The sequence below is a fragment of the Charadrius vociferus genome, unplaced genomic scaffold, assembly GCF_000708025.1.
Source record: "Charadrius vociferus isolate BGI_N301 unplaced genomic scaffold, ASM70802v2 scaffold179, whole genome shotgun sequence".
Classification (NCBI taxonomy): Eukaryota; Metazoa; Chordata; class Aves; order Charadriiformes; family Charadriidae; genus Charadrius; species Charadrius vociferus.
In genome coordinates, this window is record NW_009650072.1 from 3,277,068 (window position 1) to 3,298,326 (window position 21,259).

Sequence of the window (21,259 nt, forward strand, 5' to 3'; positions counted from 1 at the left end):
AAAAGACTTTACTGAAATATGCCTTTAGAAACTGTGGCATGGAAACTTATCCTTGGAAAGAAAAACAGTCATATATCTCAAGTGCACAAAAAATACAAGCTGCAGAGAAAAATGAATGCAATCATTAGTGTAAGAGGACTTAGAATCATACATTTATTTAGAACATAAAACTACTATAATGAAGTGTAAGCAGTTACCTCCACAAAAGTAAAAAAGGTGCTAAATCTGATTTTATGCAAAGTATGTAGCTGCAACAATAGGGAAGTTATCATGCTAAAAACTAAAATGGGCCTAACATAGTAGATGGTCTAGAAATACAGCAAAAAGTTATATTTAAGGCTATACGCACTTCAAATACCCATACAGTTGCTCCTAGGTAAAAATCGTTACACAAAACCACTGGAGACAGAACATAAATCTAGTCAAGATACAAAGTTTAACATCTTCCTCCCACAGCAAGTCCAGCAACTTAGTAAGCAGGCAACCACAGTAGCATTATGACCCTAATGCAAATGTGGGCTAAATTCTGCCCTTAGCTGCATATGTAAAACTCAGTCAGTAAGAAAAGCCTGACTCCAGAAAACAGCTCAACTCAGTCAACTACACTTCTTACACCACCTATGTATGTTTAAGATCTATTCTAACTTGCTTTAACTTCCTCAAAATTACAAGACCTATCTAGACTGTAATAAGAATGAAATGTTGTAGTGAAAAATCTTACCACTGTTCCATACCTCACATGTACAACATAATACCTGCTCAGAAACACATACACAACAACAGAAAGAGAATGGGTCTTGGACATAAAGCAAATTAAATATTTGGCAACTTCTGTGTACAGTATCAGAAACCTTCAAATACAAAGTAGGAGCATTCTTCATATCAGCTATATATATGCACCATAACAATTGTACAGGATACCAACTTAACAGTTGCGTACATATACCCAAATTCAAGAGTGCCACCCCAAAAGCTATCCAAAAGCTTTTTGTTTCAATATAAGTAAAAGTGAATTTCAAGCTGCAAGAACAAAGCTGAAAGACAAACCTATATTCAAGGCACAAAAAAGTCAGCCTTCCTTCAAGCAGTTAGAAGCAGTAAGCTTATTTTGTGCTGACTGCAAATCCAGAAAGACATACTCAGAAAACTCAAGAAAATAAGTCATCATTCTGTTTTCTGCATGAACCACCATATACTACTGAATGACCCCAGTAAACACCTATTTATTGCAAGCAAACGAGAAATTACGTACAGACTTCCCCTGAACACTGTTCAACTATATCATTATTGAAAATTGTTGTTACTGATTAATTTTAATATATTCAATTGCAGGTGGATATTTTTTTTTTTTAATACTTCCCCCCTCGATTAACAAACCCTTCAGGATATAAACATTACAAGAAGGTTCTAAGCCTTACCTGTCCACAAGGAGCATTTTGCAAGGATATGGTAAACATTCCAGATGTACGGCTTTTTGCTAGAATATATTGGCACGTAGCTTGGAAAGTGTATTTGCGCCCATCAAAAGTCATGAAATGAATGTCTCCTGAAACTGAGCATTCAGCTGACAGACATAAATAATGTATTTAAGTATGGAGAAAAGACAGTGTACTCTCAACAGTTATTACTGCTGCAGAGTTCATGTACTCCAATACACACTAATTCATAAAATTGTATTCATAGCATAACCAGGTATTAGGAATACGGTTAGGAACTGAACCTTATCCTTGCTTTTGTGATGGAGTTCCTACCTGATGTCAGACCACGATACCTAAACAATTCTTCCCCCAGAAGGAAGCAATAATGTGTGATCCTTACATTCTGGGTATTTGATTTGTGGCTCTAAAAAACTAATTTGCAGAAACATTAAGCACTCCCACAGTTAAGTGATAACTCTGAAACCCCTGCTTGAATCTATTGGCAGATATAAGAACCATGAGGCCATGGGCACCTTTAACATGTAAAATCCTTTTGACCTTAATCTCTGTAGTTCAGCTGCTTATCTGTGAATTAACAGCCCTCATCCACAGGCATGTGAACATAATTAACTGATATTTGTACAATACCTACAAACTGTATCACTAGCCAGCAATATTGTGGCAAGTAAAAAAGGTAATATTGCCATAAGTTTGTCAAGTGAAGACTATAGAGGAAGCTTTAGTTGAATGACAAGAATGACTAAGTAGTGCCATCTACCAGACACATTACGGTGATGTATAGGGAGACACATTACTGAGCTAAACTGAAAGGCAGAAGGCCTGCTATTCAGACCATTTTAATACTTAATCTACCCTGTGTGTAGATGCTTTTATATGTAGCTAGAAATAAAAATACAAAATATATAGTGAAGTATCACATTAAGATCTAACAGTAATATTTTACCCCAAGTTAAATTTCAATTATTGAATAGTTAAGTATTCAAGACTTTCACATACCTGGACATGTAAGATTCGTACAAATCCACTTTCCTCCAATGCAAGTGCTGAAATAAAAGAGTTTAATACTTTTTTTGGTGAAGTATACATGGCTGTCCCTCAATTGTTCTTCCTAGATTCTTTTTCTATGAAATGAGCATGAAGTGTCTTGAGTCTCAAAAAAGGATACAACAGGGCTACCACAGTGATTAGAATGACTGGAAGCTGTGGCAAGAGCTTGTCATGATATGATCAGGTGAAATTTCATCCATACATCCAGTAACATTTTTCTTTCTTTTTAGGTCCTTGATAACCATTATAGAAGTTAAGGATGATTAAAATTGAGAAGACTCAACACAAGCAATTAGAATCTTACTACTTAAAAAACCAGAACTGTTGTGAAAAAAGAAGTTGCACATCTGCAAGCTCATCTGTTTTCTTCAGTTAAGTTGATCCAATAAAAGGCATTATCTCTCCCTACAAACTTTTCTTTTGAATATATAAAAATAACTTAAAAATTCTAAAAAAAAAAGCAGATTTGTATTATAATGACATTAGGCTCTTTGTGCCTGACTGAGAAAACACAAACAGGAGACAAAGTAAAGTCAAAGTAATTCTCCTGTTAAGATTTTGAATTCTAGATTCCTTTTAGGAAAGATTCCTTTGAGGCAGAGTTCAGGGTGAAAAGCGTACTAGACATTACAGTATTCTCTGCAATATCTGTCTGTCATGGTTTAACCCCAGACAGCAACTAGAACCACGCAGCCACTCACTCACCACCCCCACACAAATTCCCCCCCCCAGAAGGGTCAGGGGAGAAGAGAGGGAAATAAACAACAACAAAAGAAAAAAAGGAAAGGAGGGAAGAAAAAGGACTCCTGGGTTGAGATAAAGATAGTTTAATAGAAACAATAGCAGAAAATGAAAAATAACAATAATAATGACACAGGTCACTCTTACCACCCTGTGAATTGGAACTATCCAATTGGAACTTGAATAGTGTAAACATCACTTAGCAACAACCAAAACCTGAAGGTATTCTTGGCATTCCTTTCACAGCAATCAATAGAAAAAAAACATAACCCTTTCCCAACTGAAACCAGGACACTATCATTTGCTCTTCTTCCACATTAATACCTCCACATTTTTTTTTTTTCATCTTTCCCTTCATTGCAAAACATATACAGAACAGTAGTTTTTGTATGGGGAAACAGTGAGGACTTACCAACTTAATTAAATTCTTAACTGAAATAGGCCTTAAAAAAAGTTGCCCGTCATGGCCACAAAACAATTAAGTCCACAGTATTAAAAAGAAAAATTACTAACCAGTTATTACATTCCTCATAAACCACTGAACCCATTTCAAAGAAACTTCCATGGTAGTCACAAGGACAGTCCATAGGCTTGACACACAATCCATTTTCATAAATTAAGCCTAGAAGAAATAAAACAACAACAAGAAAGTGAAATATCTGTACAAATGGCTGATGGGACACTAACAAGTATACCCAAGAACAACACAAATTGTCACGTATGATAATAAACTCTAGACTATTTGGTAGTCATTTCTGCAGAACAAGTGTTCATATTTCTGCAGAACAAGTGTTCATTTGAATTATATTAAATAAATTATATTACATGGACAAAGTCCCTAAATTGCTTGAGATACACTAACAACAGTATGAATAACAAGTATTAATACTGGGGGAGAGAGGGAAGAAACCACTTATATAGGAATAAAACAACAACAAAACCCCCCCAAAAAAACCCACACAAACACCAAACCATGCTGCTTTGAGTACCCTTGGCTTCTTTTTTTGACACCTTTATAAATCTTTCCCTCCACATTTCAAGGTACTGTTTGGTCCTTATTTTACTATAATGTTTTTTGCTTTGTTTAATTATTCCATTATTGGAGAGTCAGAAGCTAAAAGACTTTACTAGCCCATGAAGATAAAAACGTATCGCAATTATTATATTTCTAAATCATCAGGGTACGTATAAGACGCAGGACTTGAAGATCCATGGCATAACTTTCTTTGTTCTCTTTTAGACAGAATTATGTACCCTAGAGAAGCGAGTAGCAAGGAGAAAACTGGACATCAAGGTATATTTTGGTAATAAAGGTAAAGTTCTGCTATAGGCCACATCAGTAAATACCTCACTTGCCAGAACCATACAATAGTATCTCAGTATCAAAAGCTGTTTCTGACCACATGAATGAGTTTTAGTCAGGTCACGTTGTTTAGCTCTCCTAAGCACCTGACCTTGCAGGCATTCTTCATGAAACAAACAAAAAACCTCAAACACACAAAACACACCAACGAACAAAAAAAAAAAAAAAAAAAAACCAACACACCAGAATAACCCCCCCAAAAAAAAAACCCAAGCAGCAACCACCAGAATCAGGAGGATGGATGCCCTGTCAACAACTGAGCAAACTGCATTTTTCACTCAAATAGTGGAGCTCTGTGGCTAGAATGTGGATCTGTGCTGAAACCTATTCCCACTTGCAAGAGCAAAGAAAAGGCTCTTGTCAATTACAAGGAAAACAAGATCATTCATCCACACTCTGGTGCCGCTGCATTTATAAAGAGGTCCTGTGAATGTCTTAATCTAGCCAGACCATATAGGTACGTAAACTTGGGTGAGAACAATGTGAAAGTTATATGGAATCAACCAAGATGTATTTCAGAAGCAAAACTTACCATCTGGACAGTAGCATCCATCAATGCAGGGAAGCTCACTGCCAATGCACTGTGACTGTTGACATGAAACAGGGCAACAGTTGATGCATTCATTATAGCTCAAGGGTTCAGCACAGGTAATCACTAAAAAAAAGAACCAGGTAGAGAAATGAAAAGGTATCATGCTACTACCATGGGGCTTAAATAGATGGCACACCTTTTAGTTATTTAATTTTTGGTAAGTCACTTGAGTATCAGTTGTCTAGAAAAACGCAACAATGGCTTTCGTGACACATACACAGAATATACATATATTCATATTCTTTCCATTAAAGGTGCATTGAGAAGAAATGATCTTAAGTTACACCAAGCGAGACTCGGGCAAACTTTCTCACAGCAGAGCTACTTAGATACTCAGACCAGTATAAGAAGTGGTAGAACATCCATTAACAAATATTTTTGGAAACACATGGGAAATTTTCTGTCATGAATGACAAAGCAGTTTTGGTCCTGTGTTCCAGACAGACAGACAAATTAGATGGTCTCTTTCAAACTTACTTTCTGTGACTTCTAAGATGAAGACTTATGCAAGCGTAACTCAAATTTATTACTAATGCTCATGACCCACATTTTATAGATCAGAAAGCCATAAGAACTGACAATATTTGAAAGAGTAGCTCTATAAAAAAAACAAATGGTTAATTACCTTAAAGAATCTCTGATGTTTTAGTAAGAAGCTAATAAGCTTAGTGCTTTAAATACATTTAGTACAAATTACACATATAAAAAAGAAATTCCGTGGCATTTATGTAGCCTTCAAGTGAGTCCATAGTTATGCATTCATTGAGAACTATAGGAGTTCAAAATAGGAGGAAGTACAAAGAAGTAAAAGTATGAAGAGCACTCTTTTCAAAATACAACTACTAAGCAGTATTTCCAAGTATGAAAGCATCTGCATACCACACTGCTGCAAGTGCATTCGCCATCCATGAAGTGGCTTTCCTGCTTGGGCACATGCTCTGGCATATTCAGTTAATGCTCGACACCAAGTTGCATTATCAACTGCTGACCTTACACAAATAAAAATGAACATATTACTTTCTACTTACATTCAAGCCTGCGATCATAACCTCATGAATGCTCCTGCATTGCATAAAACCACATTGCTTGAATCCACTTTAATAATGTTTTAGAGTACTGTACTGTTTGGCAAGGTTAAAAAGTCTTAAATGGATAAGACATTCTGCCACACTTGAAGACAGGTCATCAATATATTTGAGACTTGATGCTAACTTCCTGAATAAATCCACGAAAGCCAGAGATACAGTAGTATAAACAGACTTGAAAAAAGGTCTTTATTTTTACAAAAGGAGTAACATCCTTCAGAAAACTCACAAGAAGAAAGTACAAGACTTCCACCAGTGAGACACAATGGTACAAGAAATGGAAATTACTTTCTCCTGTCCTGCCTTTTAATTTAACTAGTCAAAACTGCTTGGACAAGGAGCATAAGCAGGTAGTGAAATTATAGCATAAATTCAAATAGTAATCAAATCCCTCTTTTCACTGAATTAACATACAGCTCGCCGATGCCAAACTGACCTATTAACCATTACTTTTCATTAAGGTTAGAAATACTAATGATGTTGCACGCTCAAAACCAAAACAGATGCCACACTCAAGCAAAGGTACACAAAAAAGTTATGAAAATATCAGGGCCTGATTTTGGCCATCCTTATACCAAAGAAAACAGGAACAACTCCACAGAAATTTCTAGCAGCAAAACTAGAAAAAGTGAGAAAAACAAGCCAATAAAAAAATGTTAGATAAAAACCAATATGCAGAAAATGACACACGTTCGTTCTGTTAGCATTTACGATTCATTCTCATGATAGAAAGACAATGTTTTTGATAATAGCTTTGGAGTTACCCAAAAAACATTCACTTACATGCAAAGATCATTAGTGCAGCTTGCCATAAAAGGAAGAGGACTCACATATTCATGACATTGTTCAAATGGGGGATGTAACAGGACATTGCACAGAGTGTATGCCCTCTGAAATGAATGAGATAGCTGTTGTGAAGAGAAATTTTTCAAAAAGAAACCTAAGCAGAATAGAATACTACAGAAATCAGAACAGACATCTTTGTCTTTGACTAGGAATCACTTTCCTCTCATCAACTAGAAGCAGTGGCTACCAACATACTGCTCTCCATGCCAGAGTATTCATAACATTGAATCTTTTATCCAAGGTCATACCAATGGTAGTAAAACATATCCCTTCCCCAAGAAAGGCACAGACCATGTTGTAGCTAAATCCAGATGGCCTGCAGTAGTCTTCACTTTAGTTAAATTACACAGTAAAAGGAAGCAGAAATAAGACATGCCAGGTATCAGCTTTAGTTTTACAGAACTTCATTTCAGGGCTATATCTTGAAAATATTACTAAAAAAGGAAAACCTCCTTCAGTGTGATGGACAAAAAAAAACCCGCAATAACTCATTTTTTAAACCCTGGCAAATTAACTGTGCTCTCATTCTGTTTTGTTTTCCTGCCTGCTTCTTTTTATCCTTCCTAAGGGAAGGAACGGAAACCAGCTCTAGAACCCACCTCTACTTCACAATTTTTCCTTTATTTAGCCCCAGATTCAAACACTTTTTGGCTGCTATGCAGACAGTATCAGAATCCCAGAATCACCAGGGTTGGAAGGGACCTCTAGAGATCATCTAGTCCTACCCCCCTGCCATAGCAGGGTCACCTACAACAGGTTGCACAGAATGGCATCCAGGGGGGTTTTGAATGTCTCCAGAGCAGGAGACTCCACCACCTCTCTGGGCAGCCTGTGCCAGTGCTCTGCCACCCCCAAAGTGAAGAAGTCCCCCCTCCTGTTTAGATGGAACTTCCTATATTCAAGTTTGTGCCCGTTACCTCTTGTCCTATCACTGGGCACCACTGAAAAAAGACTGTTCCCATTCCCCTGGCATCCTCCCTTTAAGTATTTCTAAGCATTAGTAAGATCCCATGTCAGTCTTCTTTGCTCTAGACCAAGAAGACCCAAGTGCCTCAGCCTTTCCTCATAAGATAGATGTTCCAATCCCCTGATCATCTTTGTAGCCCTCTGCTGGACCCTCTCCAGCAGTTCCCTGTCCTTCTTGAACCAGGGAGCCCAGAACTGGACACAGTACTCCAGATGCAGCCTTACCAGGGCAGAGTAGAGGGGGAGGATTACCTCCCTCGACCTGCTGGCCACACGCTTCTTGATGCACCCCAGGATGCCATTGGCAGCCTTGGTCGCAAGGCCACATTGCTGCCTCATGGTCATCCTGTTGTCCACCAGGACTCCCAGGTTCTTTTCCACAGAGCTGCTCTCCAGGTCAGCCCCTAACATGTGTTTATGCATGGGGTTATTCCTCCCCAGATGCAGTACTCTACACTTGCCCTTGTTGAATTTCATTAGGTTCTGCTCTGCCCAACTCTCCAACCTGTCAAGGTCACGCTGAATGGCAGCACAGCTTTCCAGTGTGTCAGCCACTCCTCCCAGTTTTGTGGCATTAGCAAACTTGCTAATGGTACACTCCATCCCTTCAATCCAGGTCATTGAGGAATATATTGAACGGAACTAGACCCAGTACTGACCCCTGGGGAACACCACTTGTTACAGACCTCCAACTAAACTCTGCACCACTAACCACAACTCTGAGCTCTGTCAGCCACTGTTCAATCCACCCCACTGCCCATTCATCTAACCCACATTTCCTAAGCTTGCCTGTGAGAATGATGTGGGAGACAGTGTCGAAAGCCTTGCTGAAGTCAAGGTAGACCACATCCACTGCCCTCCCCTCATCCAGTCACACCATCATAGAAGTCTATCAGATTAGTCAGACATGACTTCCCCTTGACTTCCGATACAAGAATACAGAAGAAGAGTCAGGGGGAAAGGAGAGGAGAAGGGAAGCTCTGCTGCAGCAACTATTTTAATCTACTTTCCAAAAAAGAACTGCAAGTATTGCCAGTCTCCTTCAAAAGCGTTAAGTCAAATTCTCAGTCTGATTAGAATCACCAACTACTGTAATAATGCTTTTGTGTTGATCCAAACCTGTAGAGATTCATGGCTTTGTGTCAGGCAGGGTGGTTCAGTGAGAAGAGGTTTATCCCAATTGGGTGTTCCTTGAGGAGGATTTTCCTGCCAACTCTCTCCGAATTCTGTTACATCGTCTGTCAGTTTTCCTAAACAAGACACACACACACAATGACTTGGAAGAACGACAGTGTTTCTATAGGATTTCCCAGGGAAACATCTCAATAATCAAACCACCACATTAAGCAGAAAGCACCAAACCCTTCCTACAACTAAATGAATCAGCTGTCAGTCTGAAGACAATCTGGTCTGCTCAAGAAACAAAAATACTCTTAAAAGGGACTATAGTAGGACAACTGTAGAATGGCAGAAAGAAGCTTACTCAAGTGATTTGGCAAGGAAGGGCTGCCACAGTCCTTGAATGGAAGAAAGGAAAGCTAAGCTGTAATAAACTGTATATACATAGACTTATGCTGTCATTTTATACAAAATTCCCAACAGAGCACCTAAAACCCAAGAAAGATGAGGTATGCCCAGGTCACTGCAAGGGTACAAAATGATTGCATATATCAATCAAGTAAAGGTGGGACTTTTTCATGCAAGTAGAAATGTCCATGCTAGCCTTTAACTAGCTAAGGTATTATCCATCATAGACAAGTGGTGACATTGATGACTACTTGGATTACCCACAAATGCATATCTCGCCACATCTTGCTCCCCAGGCTAATTGGATAAAGCTAATATGCAGTGTATTGACTTGTGCTACAATCACAGCTTTATGTGACTGAGATATCCTGCGTAAGGTGAGAGGGTAGAGAAAAGTCTCTGAAGGCAATGAGGACAATGAGCTATTGACCTTGGTATTCTTTTAAAGCATTTTGATTTAGTGAGCAAACTATTCAATGAGGGTAAGAGCTGATATTAGTGCAGGGCTGATGTGGCACACTTAAACAACAGAGTAAACACCTACTACATGTTGTACTCTTGAGCTTTGAAGTAGTAGTCTACAGAAATACTCTAATTTTAAAGAGGAGGAGCAAAAAGTTAAACAGTGCAAAGCAATGACTTTAAGTAGTTTTTATCACCTAACTTGAGATACCTTTCCATGAGCCTGATTTTTTCCACTGGTTCTTTTTATTTTATAGAGGTCTTCACTTAGTATTGATTGAAAGCCAAGACTCTTGGAAGTATCTGAAGTTGGTGTCCAAGGATCACTGTTCACTTCTGAAAGTTTTAGCATAAATGAAGTGCCAGATCAAACAAGATTTGGCAGTCTTCACTGATATGGTTTACTAATTAAAAGTATCAATTTATTTCCAGTAGCAGTATCTCAGGCTTCCACAGGCTCCTATATAAAATTGTTAAGACAGCAGTAGATTTTACTTTTCAAGTCCTAGGAAACTGAGGTACCAATACCATTGCAGGTAATGGAATAATACAGCGTTTTGTTGTGCTTTTTAAAGATCTTCCTCCCCAGAGCCCCATCTATATTTATATTGTTAGTGAAGAGGGTCAATTTAATCTACCAGAAGTAATTCCATATCATATTTTCCATTTCAACAGTTTCCCACCTCATATTCAATTAGCATTGCAATTAAAAACTAAGCAAAGTAACATTTACTTCACCTGAGAAAAAACTGTATTAACACAAGAGCAAGTATTTTAAATGCTCACCATAACTAGTTTCAAGATCATCCTGCAGGATGGCATTATTGTTGCCACACAGTCCACGTGTTTTGCCCAGGTACTCTGGTGCCATTTTGATATACACTGCAGACGTACCATCCCAAGCCAGAGTAAAGGCATACTGGTGCCTGACCAGGAAGTATCCAGCCAGCTTCTGGATGTGTAAGTTTCCAATCATATAAGGTAACTGTACTCTGAGAAATGAGACAATCAAAAACACCTTTATATGAGAAAGTATCACTGTTAAAAATAAATTACTTACTGATTTAATGACTTCCTCATACATCTGAAACACCCCCCCCGATATAAATATTGAGTAATTCCAATAAAGATCAAGTTGCAAATAAGAGCAAAAATCAAAGTATCAATGTCAGTGGTTATGCTTCTTAATACTATGTACCACTCATTTAGGTATCACCTTCCTCAGACATTCTTCTGTAGATGGGGAGTAATTACAGCCATGGTCTGAATAGGAGTAACAAACAAGTGATCTAGTTTACATCTCTCATCAAATTGGTATCATGAGATTAGTTCCAGTGTAATTACATCATCAGAAACATCGGTGCAATTACCCAAATCCTTTATAGGTGACTTCACTGCTCATCTTTATCTGTTCATCTCCAGAAAAGTATAAACTAATGGACCTTTTGCAGGAGTAAGGAGAAGAATAGCACTCAGGATCATTATTTACCTGCCAAATAAAATTACTAGTGTCAAAGTCAAGATTTTAATCAAACTCTTCATAATCCATGTTATACAACTAATACTCCCAATCCCACCCTCAGCATGTGAACAAGTAGTTTGGTCCCACTCTTCCCCAAAAACCTGAGTAAAATTAGCATTTTTTTAGGGCAGTCTTTTCACAGCAGCAGCAGATTTTGAAAGCATATACATCAATTTTCTTCCAGCTATTTAGATTTTGTGCTATAGTAACTGGTAGCCCGCATTACATTAGAATTACATCTAATTACATTCTAGAACCCCATACTATCATCACAAGTTATTTTAAATCTCTCAACATTAATACATTATTAGCAAGCTCAAAGCCAGCTAAAAGGAATGTAGAAATGCAGTCCCCTACCTGTATGGAAAAACTCTGTTCATCTAATTCAGTGTGTCTCACAAGTGCATATGTGGATTTCCCAGAAAAGTAATAATAGAGTCCATCGAAAGTTTCAAAATTATGTTGACCCCATGTTCTGCATATATGATCTCTTTCAGCACCTGTATTATACACTAACAGAAGGACAGTCACTTGAGAAGTACCACTGTTTATTGGATTCAATCTGTAGTTGAGATGCATATGTGATATGCTATGAAATATCACCATAGAAAGGAAGGAAAAATACTAGGGCGTGAAGGAACCTTTAGGCAGAAGGTAGTAATTCCTGTAGTTGTGAGAACTCAAGTACAATCCCAGAAACCCAATTAGTAAATTTACACACCTGTCTGGCATCTTGGTCCGGTTGCATTAAATCGACTGCAGTTGCACAGCTCTCTGTAGACACACTCACCTCCATTAAAACATGTAAATGAATCTGAGTGGAAAAAATGAGGCATGTTAAAAATAAATTAGGATAATTTTCATTCTGAAGACTCAGCTCTGTCATCAAATGCAACTCCATGAATGACAGGAGATGCTGGCTTAGCATTTAGGTGTCCAGGAGAATCCCACAGGCCTCTACAAACAGGAAAGGTAGTGCAGACGTTTCACCTCAAGAAATACAACCAGGTGAAGTAAATCTATTGCTCATTTAGAGAAGCTACATCAAAATGGCTGTGATATCTGTTAGTCTGACATGGTTTTAGTCACCTAAACAATAAATAGAGGAAGTGAACAAGTATTACATGACAAAAAAGCATGGTGCCTATATCAGTATACAAAAGACTGCTACAGATAACACTGTATGGGTAAGCTCTACCACAATGAGAGCATACTACCCTAGAAATACAAATGTCAAGATCCCAGCCACAAATCTTTCAGCTGCCTGCCCTCCTTCCATCTTAAAACTTTTAAGTCTACCACTCACAAATACTTTCCATAGAGACACAGATCGCTGCTAATTTCTAATTTGATTAGAGACAAACTTTTAAGAAAGTAAAAACTTCATGTTTAAGTTTAGTGAGCCTACTGTAGACAGAGCAAGTTGCCCAACTTGCAATGACAGGTTTGGGGGGGGGTTAGAATTTGTGACTAAATGCTTTTCTAACAATTGTGATAGATTAACTTATTTTGCTAACATTTGAGCTTTTAAACTTTAACTCTCTCTAGGAAGCCTTTTGAATTTCAATTGTGAATTATGCAGTCATAGTAATTTTTGTGTTCGGAAAACATAAATCGATACTGTATTTGCTGCAGACAAGCAGATAAGTTGCTCAGAAGAAACTATTTCAGGAAGAGGCAAACTGAAGACTCAGCCTTCTTGTTTCCTTTATCTTCATAAACACATCATTCTTGAAAAAATAATCTTATATTTGAATTTAAGTCCTGTCCTGAAAACCAGAATTCACAGAAAAAGGTCTTTTCTCCCATTACAGTAAAACCCTCACTTATGAAATATCTAATCATCAGTGGTATACATGGAAGTCCTAACATACCTAGATTGCCTTCAGGCTTTTGAGAAAGCTTTACTAAAGAGGATTTGCTGATGCAGGCAAAATAAAGCAAGCTCCAATTCTGACAATACCACTGAACTCTAGAATCGATTTAGTCTTGGCAGAATTAGACTTCAGAGGAAAGCCTTCCAGGATACAGACCACTGTTTTATAATTTCATGGGTCACACCATCTTTAGGTTTTGTCCTCACTATTGGCATTCATTAAACATACATGAAAAGCACCAACATCAAAAGTAGATTCTGAACCACTTTACAGAATGGTTGAAGTGCGCTTTCTAACAAGTCAAGAGTTGATCATTGACATCCTACTGCCATTAAACAGATGCTGAATTCTTGATTCCAGCAACAGAAAAATAAATCCATTTCAAAGGGTGTTTTCTCCCAACTTGATTCCCCCCCCGCTTTAGAAGCTCATTTTTATATTTTACCAATATCAATTTCTTACCAGCATCTTTTATAGCACGTATTTAGTTTGTTTTGCAAGCAGAGGACATCAATAGAAGCACCATTACAGAAGTCAGTGAGGCATACCCTCTTACTAAGAGCTTTAAATGCACTGAAATAATCCAAAAGCAAGCTGCAGATAGAGGGTATCCTGTGAGTGTATCTCAGCCAAAAGCAACTAAATCTCTGATAATAATCGGAAACAGCATTTTTAACAAGATCCTACAAACACTCTCCAGCTTCCTTTTAAGGCCGCATTTTAGCTTGAGAAAGAGTTCCCAATGCCTCTTAAAAACCTCACCTGGTTTGCACACAAATTGCTTTCAGATGTACACCAAGTAACTGTGCATCCAACATTTATTCACACACAAACTCTTATCAGAATTCATGGATTGAATGCTGTTAAGATTTCACCTTTTGTGAGGCTACCTTGAACATCATCACCAGCTGTTTTACTAAAATTTAATCAATGTGGTTTAATGGGGAAAAAGGTCATATTTAATGTTCCTTCTGCTTTGTGAGATCCTAGAAACTTAGAAGATAAGAGGCTCTCTGCTCACAGCTGCCTATAATGCTAGAATGAGGAAGACTTCAAGAAACTTATGGTGTACCATAGTTAAAAAAAGCTTACAGACTTAATCTACTTCAGGCCATATGATTTTACAAACTATTATCTTCAGTTACAGGTTTATAGAACACTTGCTTACTGAGTTCTGCCAAAATTTGTCAGTACAGTTCATTAATGTTTTTGCAAATGGAGCTGGCCATATAAACACCATAAATACTAGTTACTTAAATGAAGACTTAAAATATCCAAACAATTAATTTTGATTCCTTTGTTTTCAAACACCACCCCCCAAAAAAAAGAAAAAGAGGCCATGCTGAAAAGAACAAAGCAGGTAGACAAAGTAAAAGAGAATGCTCCTTTGCCTAGCTAACCCAAATATCTACCTCCTTTCCCTGCCTGACAAGCATGAGTTCAATTTAAAAACTAATGCAAGCACCATGTAGAAAGGTCCCTACTTATTCTGTCTGAGCCATCTCATTTACATACTCACAGTGACCAATCTTGTCACTAATGCAAAAGCCTTATTTCTCTTGTCAAGGGAAGCAGACATTGATCTCTTTCATCTTGAGTGTTGCGAGACCTGTGTAATCAGAGCCCAGGTCTCTGTTCTTTGCTTCTCTAAGATTATGCCCTATTGCCTGTCCAGTTACAATAATGTGCAATTAGACTGCAAGTCATGTTTCTCTTTGCTGTAGAGGAAGTTAAGACTGCTTTTGATGTTTTGAGTTGAATGATTCCCCTTTAAGCATGGCTCAAGTAACCTGCTTCAAGCTGTGTTTACTCAGCTTGTATGTACAGTCAGCTGATTTGTGGACCCTTCTGACACTGGGAAGGATCTCCCTTGCTCCCTTTTAGAAAGAAAAGGAGTTAGCCAAATCTGAATTGGAATTCAAATGACAATGCTAAGCATTTTCTTCTTTATGAAGTTCTCTTCTGTTTGTGCATGATTCTAAGAAAACATGATAAACATAGCTCTTGTATTTGCTTATATCCCTTTTTACGTAACTGTAGTATCTTTCCTTGAACTATGTAGAAGAGCTCTGTGTGCAAAGATTAGTTATCCTTAACTAGGTAATGAGAGGAATATAGCGTCAATTGAGATCCCATTTAGTGTTCCTACTACTGCAAACAATGTGGCCTCCTTTAATCATCCAATTCTGCTCAATTAACATGGAAATACTTCCTCAGGTATCTAAAAGAAACATCCTCTAACAAAGGGTTCACTCTGATCTTTGTCATTAAAGGAATATAAGCTCCCTAAATAAGTTAACCCATATAATCATATCACAAGTTTAGGTCTCTCCTAGGGTCACGAAAAACATCGTAATACCTGCAGAACAGGAATGAACATCAAGACTAAGCAAAGGTTAAAATTAGGAAAGGTTATGGCCTATATTATGCCCTTTGTTTACCTGAAAGTGACTTCTATTAAAAACTCCTTAGCTCCTCCTTTTCCTTTGACATTATGCCAGCTGAGTGCATTGGATTGGAATCTGAAATTGAAAACTGGTGAGACTTTTCTAGCAGAAAGTGGTAGGCCTAAGTAACATGATTCTACTCACCTAAGTAATAATGTGATTTCTAACCAGTGATGCCATTACAACCTGCAAGTCACTCTGATAATGTGACCATTGTTGCCATGAAGCAACTTGTCTCAAATTCCTTCTTTATTGAGCAGGGTGAACACTTGGTATCATCTTATAACACAGGTCTGAGTTCTTCTCTGCTCCTCTCATTGCTTAAGTACTCAAACCACCTGGTAATTACTGAACAGGCTGCAACCCCACTCAATATGTGGACAGGGTTATTTTAGTCCCTTGGGCGCCTGGAACTCAATTTAGTTCATCTCCCTTCTTAATTCTTCAATATCAAGCAGTGCGAGCCTTCAGGCCAGAGCAGCAGCAGAACCTCATGCCCATTATTTACCACAGCCTTTGAAAAAGTGAGACTAATCTAACCTGTTTGCATTTCATTGCAAATGTTTTACTGAGATCAGTGTCCAAGCTTCACAGAGGTGATTACTGCTCTTGCTCTCTGAAGAGAGATGCTTTAATACCACCATGTGGACCTGACAAAAGGAAGTTTCAAAATCCATTTTGAAATATAGTAAAGTACCACCCAACCCTGGCTGGCCTTTCAAATGTTCATCACCTGGGCTCCAAGCACAAGTTCTGCCAATTTCATATCATAACTGTTCAAAGGCATCTTGCATCTTCATCAAAATAAGCATTTATTTTGAAATATTATTATAGATGCAATGTTTTGTGGGCTTGTATCTATAATAGTGTCCACTTAGTTTACTATGTTTTATTATATTACTACTTCTTAGTAGTTACTTCTTACGTGAATCCATTAGTTATTATTTACATGAGTATGTTACTACTTACATGAATATCTAAGATCTCTTAAATCATAGAATACCAGGTTGGAAGGGACCTCAAGGATCATCATCTGATCCAGCCTTTCTTGGCAAATGCAACCGAACTTATTTCAGTTGCAAATAACTATATGTCCAGGTTTGCTCACCCATGATTTTATCTTCAGATCTTCTAACATGTTTATTAGGAATAAAATTAGAATAGCTGAAAAAGTAATTTATATAAAGTGAAGCCCTTTAGCATAAAGTGAGATACAGTCACTAAATAACAGCTCTACTCTTGGAGAACGAAAAGGTAACTGCAAAGAAAGCATGTATCCCATACAAAAGTTAAAGTACTAAATCAAAGAGACATCTAAATTAAACTTTTTTCACAAAGTAAAAGCAAGCTAACACATTTAAGAACTGTCTGACTACTCAAATTAGCATGCACATCAACTTTGAAATAGTCGATTTTTGTTTTAACCATCACATCAATCCAGTTGGTCCAACTGAATTTCGGCTTCACTGTAATACACCATTATCATCAATACAGTATTAATTCTTGAATATTTGTGACTGACGTAGACCTTCCCATCGGTATTTTTCTGTAAAACACTAAGCACTTCTACTGCTGGAATCCTCTATTTTGTTACTGTTTAAGACATGGCGTGAAAAGTTTGTTTAATGCAAATCACTGAAGACAGGTTTCCTTTCAGGATATTCATTATTAGATTTGCTTGGACAGAAAAGTTGAAGCATGAAAGATTAATTTAGAGATCTAAAAGTGATCAAGTTTTACTTAAGCTAGGTAGGTGCAAGGTCCAGCCTGTTCCCTCAGTTCTTCACTTTGAGGGTGGTAAGGCACTGGAACAGGTTGCCCAGAGAGGTTGTTGAGGTCCCATCCCTGGAGGTGTTCAAGGCCAGGCTGGATGTGGCCTTGGGCAACCTGGTCTAGTGCGAGGTGTCCCTGCCCATGGCAGGGGGGTTGGAACTCAATGATCTTCAAAGTTCTTTCCAACCTAAACCATTCTATGATTCTTATGACTCTGCCTATTTAACAACTTTGGCCCAAACAGTTTCAGAGCTCCAGAGAGTCATTTGCAGACATAGGCAAAGACTTCAGACTTTTCACAATTCTTTAAAAGATGGCACATTTTAAAAGCTTTACACAAGTGTATAAAGAGAGGTCTGTCTGAAGGTTTCCAAACTACAAAAAAAAAATCAATATAAAAAAATCAGCAAATCTTATTCTGAAATGGGAAAGTAAAAAAAGCAGTTTTGGATAAGAATTTGGAAGAAACTTCAACTGGAACATATAGTTCATATGAACTAGAACATATAGAATAGGAAGTATCCTTAAAATTGAATATTTAAACTTTTGCTGTCAACATTCCTTAAGTTTTGTATTTTGTAACTTTACAGTTTCCATTGCACACTTACTCTAGAAAGCTTTCAGGTGTCCTTTTGACTATGGGAAAACTAATAAAACAAGTGTTTCTTGCATTATCTTTTACGCTTCATAGTCTTTGAAAGAATCTGCCTGTAATAGCAGAAGTTTTCTGTGGTATACAGGCTTCAACAGCATGCAATACAGCCTTGAAATGAGGTCAAAGATCTCATTACACCAGGAAGTAAAACTTTCCTTTGAGATTGAGGTGAATGAGTAGAATGTAATTTTAATCCTTTAATACTAAGAACTTTCCAGTTGGTTGCACATTTTCTGCTCTGGTGCATCTCTTGAAATCAGCACACATATTGTAAGGGACAAGTACCTTCTACACTAACAGGGACTTTAAACATTAAAGACTCATGCCTGCTACGGCATTTCAACACAGGAAAATTTGAAGTGTTTCACCTGTTTGAAGTTTTCAGCAGTATTTTGAAACTTGCTTCTAGAAAGAACTTGTTTTGCCTGTCCCAGGTTCTTATTACGCTTTAGCTCTGGAGGTTTTTTGTTTGTTTTGCTTGTTTTGGTTTTTATAACTGCATGGAAAAAATGCTGCTTCCTTCCCTTCCACACAAGCAAGTATAACAGTTATATAAACTACATGTTAACTGCTGTCAGTTATTCTGATAAACATTTCAAAAGTCAACTCTCATATTCCCTCTGTACAAGAAACTAACAAGAATTATCTCTTGGCATTTACTTGTACTATACCAACTTTTTTTTTTCCCCTTGACATATAAGATGTTCCATTGCTTTCTAAACTGCTTTCAGTTGACTAACACAAAGGTAAAGAGATCTATTGCACAAAACATTACACACATCACAAAAAATTCCATGTAAAACATGCTGGTTTATTTATACTGACAGAGTTATAGAAAGCAAGAAAAAAGCTATTGCAATGAGAATTGTCTATAACAGGATGAAATATAAGTCCATTATAATCACAGTTTTATAAGTATGTCATGGAATAATTTTCATAGAGACATCACTAAACTAGAGAAAGAAGCTGACACGCCACCTTGCTGGGTTTGAAAAAAAAAACAAAAAAAAAACAAAACACTGACACAAAAAACCCCCCACCACCACTTTACTATTTCATCTATCTCCAGATTGGTGTTAATCCCAGTCCACGGGCAGAGCTATAGCAGCTTGCAGCTCCCTTCAAATAGGAAGGGCCAAAATGAAACCATTGTTCTAAGCATTTAGAGCGTGTTACTGAAACTCTTGCACAAAGCAGATCAGGTTTTTCTTTTGTTTTATTTTTAAAGTCTTTCACACACAGACAACAATGGATTCCATTTCCCACTCAGTTTTGGGATTTAAAAAGGCAACTTCCAAGTGTAGGTATTCCACTGTTCAAAGAGTTTAATAATCCTCATTTCATTTGCCTTCAAGTATGGGCAACCATCAATATTTTTTACAGTATGTCTCTAACAACATTGTCTTGCTAGAGCAAGTACATCAAAAATGGAAAATCCTTATGAAATATTTTTGCCCCATAACAAGAGGCATTAGAAAACAGAAACTCTGTACTATTACATCTGCAGAGGGCAATGAAACCTAATTCTTGCCATCATAATTATGTTTTCCTTTAAAACCTTAGACATGTGATGAGTTCGCATGAGATACTTGCTAACCATTTCATTCTCCAGCCTTCTAAATTTGTTCTTCCCTTTCTTAAATATTAAGCCTATTTCAGAACCAATAAACTTGTACATAAATCATCTGCAAGAGTCTTGTAAAGGCTTTATGTGCAGATTTATTATTACACACTTTAACAGTAGCACAATGCATCTTAAAAGCCTTTTTCCCAGCTGGTTGCTCTGAAGCAGAACATGAAGTCCAGTAGTCCCATTAAAGGAATTTTCACTTGGAAAAAAAACCCAGGGAACCAATGGCAACAAATTTCTCAGCACGATTTGCACATCTCTTTGGAAATGGTAATAGTTTTTGAGTAATATTATGCCTCTAAACCCTTCTATTATTCCTCCACATTCAGCTACACATTTCTCAAAAGCTTCCAAAAACAGTACGTATTACACAAAGAAATTAAAAGCTTTTGGAGACGACACAACCTAAACACAATTGATCAGAGCCCAGCCCACACATCAGTCTTACATTTTGTGCTATGAATCCAGACTACTCACTATTAGGTAGGTCCCACATCCAATGCAACCAATCAGGCTGACTGAAGAGAAACCAGAAGTTTCGCATCACTAAAGTTACTCTGAATTACTTTGCTTCATGTTTTTCCTTTGTACAAGAAAAGCGTGACACAGACTCTACAGAACACCTAATACAGAAGATCTTTACCCTTGAGCAAAGAGATTTAAGCCTGTGCACTTCACTGCTGAAAATAAGACAAACCAAAAAAGCCAAGATGCAAATTCCTAAACAAACGCCCTCCACTGCAAGCTAGTGGCTAAGAGTACCTCATCCTGCTAACCTGCAGGTTATACACACAAAAAGCATCCATGGATTACCTCAGCAGAAAAGTAACAAAAAGAAACCTCCAAGCACACAAGAGATACAGGACAGATAATTTAATGGCATCTAGGCAGTAATCCACTTCTTTAGGTATATCACTACAAGAGCAGATTTCCCTGCTGAAAGGTCTTCAGTAGGAAAACTGCAGTTGGAGACAGTCTTTCAAATGATCAAACCACAACCAGGTATAAACTTAAAGCTATGTCAAACCCCATGATAAGTTCTCATACTCCTGTAGTCCTTTGACACCAATCAAGGTAGACTCCCCCCCCTTTCCCTGAAGACCTGCATTAGCTATTTTAGGGTTTTTTCTTCATAAAAATAATTAAATTATGCAGAATATAAAGGACAACTGAAGTTATTTAATGTAGAAATATAAATCACTTACTGGATGGTCCACATCTCATATTGTGAAGTCTCCTGTTCCAAGATAAGGATATCGTAGTAGATGAAGTATTATAAACTGCCAT

At 37.5% G+C, this 21,259-nt stretch overlaps 1 protein-coding gene across 1 annotated transcript in view; it reads right to left on the reverse strand.

Moving 5' to 3' along the window:
• The window catches only part of OTOG (otogelin), a 106,214-nt gene extending 84,955 nt beyond the window's left edge, over window positions 1–21,259 (reverse strand). The window contains exons 1-12 of the mRNA XM_009892017.1: window positions 21,178–21,259; window positions 12,312–12,404; window positions 11,948–12,102; window positions 11,439–11,557; window positions 10,855–11,060; window positions 9,199–9,329; window positions 7,051–7,157; window positions 6,062–6,171; window positions 5,123–5,245; window positions 3,741–3,849; window positions 2,436–2,482; window positions 1,419–1,564 (exon numbers count right to left, since the gene is read on the reverse strand). Coding sequence (XP_009890319.1) covers window positions 1,419–1,564; window positions 2,436–2,482; window positions 3,741–3,849; window positions 5,123–5,245; window positions 6,062–6,171; window positions 7,051–7,157; window positions 9,199–9,329; window positions 10,855–11,060; window positions 11,439–11,557; window positions 11,948–12,102; window positions 12,312–12,404; window positions 21,178–21,259 — 1,428 coding nt within the window. The remainder of the gene's footprint in view (window positions 1–1,418; window positions 1,565–2,435; window positions 2,483–3,740; window positions 3,850–5,122; window positions 5,246–6,061; window positions 6,172–7,050; window positions 7,158–9,198; window positions 9,330–10,854; window positions 11,061–11,438; window positions 11,558–11,947; window positions 12,103–12,311; window positions 12,405–21,177) is intronic.